The sequence below is a fragment of the Castor canadensis genome, chromosome 1, assembly GCF_047511655.1.
Source record: "Castor canadensis chromosome 1, mCasCan1.hap1v2, whole genome shotgun sequence".
In the NCBI taxonomy this organism is placed as follows: Eukaryota; Metazoa; Chordata; class Mammalia; order Rodentia; family Castoridae; genus Castor; species Castor canadensis.
Window position 1 is genome coordinate 141,663,346 of NC_133386.1, and position 5,749 is coordinate 141,669,094.

The 5,749-nt window shown below is 33.9% G+C and overlaps 1 protein-coding gene across 1 annotated transcript; it reads right to left on the bottom strand.

Annotated features, from left to right (window-relative positions):
• Positions 1-332: 332 nt before the first annotated feature.
• Positions 333-1,262, bottom strand: LOC109680898 (olfactory receptor 51L1-like). Its single transcript, XM_020155545.2, has one exon. It carries the CDS (start codon positions 1,260-1,262, stop codon positions 333-335), a length of 930 nt encoding a protein of 309 aa, XP_020011134.2.
• Positions 1,263-5,749: the final 4,487 nt, after the last annotated feature.

Consider the following 5,749-nt stretch of genomic DNA (forward strand, 5'->3'; position numbering starts at 1 on the left):
ATATTCTATTGTATATTTCAAAATGACAGAAGAGAGTATTTTTGATGTTCTTACCAGAAACAAATGATAAATGCTTAAAAATGGATACACTGAGTGTCCTGATTTGATCACTTCACAATGTTTACATATATCAAATGTAATGTTGAATCCATAAATGTGTACAATTATGATGCATCAATTAAAAATATTTTTTAAAACTTTAAAATATTTTCATAGTGGTAGAAAGAAAAATGTGTATGCAGAATCTGAAGACATTTTTTTCCTCAAATTAAAAGTAAATTTCACAGGGATTATTGCCCAAATCTCTAAGTGACCTAAATACCCTTCTGCTGTCATTTCATTAGATTTCCCAAAATACGGGCACGTATTTCCCTGGTTTTAATGCAGTATATAATAGGGTTGAAGACAGGGGGGACCAATAGGTATACATAGCCCATGACAATGTGCACCGCGGGTGGAACATGTTTCCCAAAGCTATGGATAATAGACACCCCTAGCATAGGGACATAGACAAGCAGCACTGCACAGATGTGGGAGACACAAGTATTGAGTGCCTTGAGTTGTTCTACCCTGGAGGCGATGCCTAAAACAGTGATCAGGATCTTCAAATAAGACAGCAAGATGAGCACAGAGTCCATTCCAAGGGTGATGAGAACAATGATGAGGCCATAAATGCTATTAATGCGGTGATCAGAGCAGGAGAGCTTGATGATGTCTGGGTGTAGGCAGTAGGAGTGGGAGAGCACGTTGGCTTCACAAAACCTTAGTTGCTTAATGAGAAATGGTCCTGGGAAGATAACAGCCACAGCCCTTAGCCAAAGCCCAACACATATCTTGGCAATGGTTGAATTGGTCAAAATAGCACTGTATCTGAGTGGGTTGGAGATGGCCACATAACGGTCAAATGCCATGGATAGCAGAGTGCCTGATTCCATTAGAGAGAAAACATGGATGAAGAACATCTGAGTAAGGCAGGCATCAAAATTTATTTCATGAGCATTGAACCAAAAAAGCTTGAACAAGGTGGGCAGGGTGACAGCACAGAGTCCCAGGTCACTAGCAGCCAGCATGGAGAGGAAAAGGTACATGGGTGTATGAAGTGATGGTTCCACCCAAATAACCACTATGATGGTGCTGTTACCCATAAGAGCAATGATATAGAGGGCACAGAACAAAATAGAAATTACTGGATTTGAGTCCTCTAGTCCAGAGAAGCTGGTCAGAAGGAAGGGCTGGTAGACACTGATGTTAAAAAAGACCATGATGTGTAATATATCATTCTGGGGTCCATATCCTTTTATACCTAGAATAAGAGAGTCTAGTTTAGGAAACCATCACCACTATCCTTTTATGAAGTCTAAATTGTGCTCTTAGGAGTGTTACTAAGTAAGTCTCCACCACATTTTAGAGTCCTAGTCAATGTGAAACTTGGAGGCCCTAGTAAACTTTATACAAGAATCATAATATGGAACCCATATCTGTAATTTAATTTCCTCAAAGAAGACTGTTTTTATTGAGACATGACATACAAATAATGCTTCTGAACTTGACTTCACATTTTTTCAATATAAAATGTGATGGTGTTTGCTATCACAGGATATGCAAAATTAGTTTGGGTAATTTTAATCTACAGAAATGGGTAAAAAGTAGAAAATACCTTCTCTTATTCTAATCCATGTTACCGCTCTCAAATTAAGGAAATGTAGAGAAAGAAGCATAGGAAAATATGAAAGTCATCTGTACAAGATCTCTATCTTCACTGAGCAAAGAATCACCTTGTATCTTTGATTAAATAGCAAATTTTCTCTAGCAATATAATCCCAGGCTCATATAAGATACAGCACTGGCTCCACTTTGCCCATGTATTTTTTTTATTCAATGTATTTAAAATTTTTATATTAGCATGTAATAGCTGTATAAGGGTATACATTGTGATATTACATATGTGCTTACAAAATATCTTAGATTCACCTCCTCCATCATTCTCCCTCATTCCCTCCCTCTTTCTTAGAATAAGTTCAACAGTGTTCATTCTTCTGTTTTCATATATGAACACATAATACATCCACCATATTCATTCTCATTCACCCTTTCCTTATGCCTACCCCCATCACTGGTGCCATCTTTGGAAAAGACCTGTTTACACCTCCTGACCTTCATCTATTTTTTAAAGTGCATTTTGATAGCTTAAGGGCGTTTTGCCTTGGTATGTCAGTACTGTATATGTCATGCTTTAATTAAATTAACCCCCCATTACTTTTTCTCTATCACCATGCTCCCCTAATATTCCACAGCTTCTGGCATAGTATATTACATTATAATCCCATATAGAGGGATTGTTTCAAAATTGTTCATTCTCTAACATTTTCTTTCTTTCTTTCAGCTCCCATAGTCCCCTCAGACAGACCCACTAATACAATCTTGTTCTCTCTTTCGCTATATTTATGCATGTCTCTATATAGTCATATATGCATTTATATATACATGTAACATATAGGTCTAGCTTCCACATATGCAGGAAAAGATATGATCTTTGATTTTTTGAGCTTAGCTCACTTTGCTTAACATGATGTTCTCCAGTTCCATCCATTTACCTGCAAACATAATTTCATTCTTTTTTATTGCTGAAAAAAACTGCATTGTGAATATATACCACATTTCCTTAATCCATTCATCAGTTGTAGGGCATCTAGATTGTTTCCAAAGCTTGGTCAATGTGAATAGTGCTGCAATAAACATGGGTGTGCATCTCCATATTGCTTTCCATAGCAGTTGCTTTAATTTATATTCTTTAAAGTACAGACCATATAACAAATGTATCAGGCAGTACATGTTCCATTCCCCTCTATGATATTATATGATACTAGTTTAATTATTTCTGGTTTGAATTAAATACTGCAAATATGTAACATTAAGTAAGTGATCTTTAAAGTCTTGATATACTGATCTATTTGTTTAGACTTATAAATTTATTTTATATTTATATATTATGCACATATATTTTCAAAATGCTTATATGCCTACAAAACTGCCTACTATTCTGGAAACTGTCCTTTGTTGTCAAACTATAAATAGACCAAATTACTGATTTATACTACTGAATAACATGTAGTGTCAATTACCTGGTAAAGTTCTCTTAGAGGCAATATTCAAGCTCAGATTCTAAGGGTAAGTATAAAGGCTTACATCAACATGTACAGTGGGAAAGGAATGTGCCAAGAAGGGGCCTTCTCGTGTAAAAGACATGCTGCAAAGGAATTTGTAGAGTGTTAGGATCTACAATAATTTGCAGAATGGATTTCATAGGTGGTGAAAGGGTTGGTTGGAGATAACATGAAATAAGGCTCTGGTTATAAACAATTTGAAGTTGTTACATGATTCAAAATAATGAAACAAAGGCATTAGTACTAATTCTTAGTGTATTTGTGTGTGTTTAGTATAGTCAATAGTATGGTCACACTCATATTTTTATAAGATAATTGTATTGCATTATGGTGAGTTGATTGCATTTTATTATTCACAATGTCATTCCCCTGTGTCAAAAATGCTATGATTCATAATTATAAGTTATTTCTACAGAAATGGGTACAATGTCTGTGGAAATACAACTTGTAATAAAACTATCTTCACAAAATTTATGAAATCCATATGCAAAAAACAAAACATTGTGATTTACCCTTCTTTTTCAGGAAAGGTATTGGGCTTAAAGAACTAAAGTGACTTTCCTCAGCAAGACAGCAAGACAGTATTTGGTGCAGCAGAGAAAAGGAAGTGAGAAGCTTGCCAATTTTAACAGAGGAGGCATTTCCTTAATTCCATTATTACGTGATATGAAGAGCATGGGTTCTTCTTAGGCTTAATAGCTCAATAACCAAAGATGATATATTTGAACTCTTCATGATTGGATTTATACCCATAAATTATAGACAATAAAATCAATAATATCCACAACCTTAGAGTGTTATAAGGATTAGGATATTCATACAAAAATTTAACAATACAGTCTTATACAAAGAATCTTCTAAGCAATATTGAGTATTAATGTTTCTCAAGAAAGTGCCACATATTTTTTGTTATATTTAAACCCAATTTGTTAGATTGCCCAAACCAATGATTGGTGAATGCAAAAATAATTTAAAGGAATTCGAGCTACACAAACTTCATTAATAAAATCTCAATCATTCTTCCAATAATAGTACAGCATTTATAGCTATTTGTTGGTTATATATTTTTGCCATTTGTCACCTTAATTGGCCATTTTAATGGAAAGAAATATAGATCTTAAAAAGAGGAGAGTGAACCAGAGTTAAAGACAAAGTAATTTTCTAGTGCCCTTGATCTAATCATATAAACATATTTAGAGTGGAAAAATATTTGGGATAGGAATTTCCATTTAATGGTATATATAAAACATATATGTTTGGCCATTGAAAGTAAGAATGGAATCCTCTCATTTGTGACAACATGGACAGACTGGATTTTATTAAGTTAAATAAATAAGCCAGGTACAGTAAGACAAGTATTACACCATCTCAGTAATATATGGAATCTGAAATTTTGTGGAAGATTTTATGGAAGTTGGTCAAATGAACAGTTTAAAGCTAGATGGAAATAAGGAATTTCTGGTGTGGTATTGCCCAGTAGGATTATAGATAACAACAGTGTACTGTATATTTTTGAAAGTAAGGAGACAGGATTTTGAAAATTTTGCTTTCAGAGATAAATGATCAAATTTTGAGAAGGTAGATAAGTTCCACCTGATTTGAACATCAGGCAGTGCATACAAATATGAACATTATATGGTACCCAATATTAATTGTGCATACAAATATGAACATTTGTATGAATGTATGAACATTATATGAACATTATATGGTACCCAACATATAAAATAAATTTATATGTTTTATGGATCTGTTAAAATTCAATTTCACTGAAAAATTACAATTTAAAGCCTCCCCTTTTCTGGCATTTTAGTTAGGAATAAGAGAATTACCTGGTTTCCAATCATAGATGAGGTCAAATGTTTGGAAGCATAAGCATAAAGGGTATGTTTGTAAAAGTATGTCTGGGGGCAAGCATTTATTTGTTGACCTGTATCCGAACTCTCTTGTGGTTTCCCCATGAGAATGCTGTATGCTCAATCACTGTTACCACAAGTGATTCTTCCCTTCAAAAAGTCCTGTGGCTATTTTTTTCCCTGATACCATAAAAGGTGTAAGAATAATTCTACTTTTGTATTATTATCTGCAGAATTTATCTCTCCAGACTAGGATTTTAATCTACACTGTTTATATGAAATTTCATGCAATAAAGCCATGATGCTGTGGGTAGCATTGTATTACACCACGATCTTGTTCTTCTTTTGCTCCTATATTTTTCTAGATATGTGAGCAAGCATTTTGGGGGGCTTTAAAACTTCTTAGCATGCTTCCTTCATTGTGTCTGTGTTTTACAGCAGAGAGGAAGGTTGTTTAACTGACCCAATTAAAAATTCACAGAAAAATAAAAGTTGAAAAATTTTGAGATATGCATAGTAATGTCGGGAAAAGATGATGTTGATAACTCATATGAATACAGGAATACTTAATGAAACTAAAACTTCATTATTCAGGAAGTAATTAGAAAAACTTTGAATACAATTGGTTTTCATAATAATAATGGCAGCATTCTCCATGGGAGTCTTTTAAAGTTACCATATCATTAAAGATGGCAGTGAGGTAATAATAGGAATAAAATTGCAAATTTA

Excerpts from the sequence above, each read along its gene's own strand:
- LOC109680898 (XM_020155545.2), bottom strand. The coding sequence starts at position 1,262 with ATGGTCTTTTTTAACATCAGTGTCTACCAGCCCTTCCTTCTGACCAGC.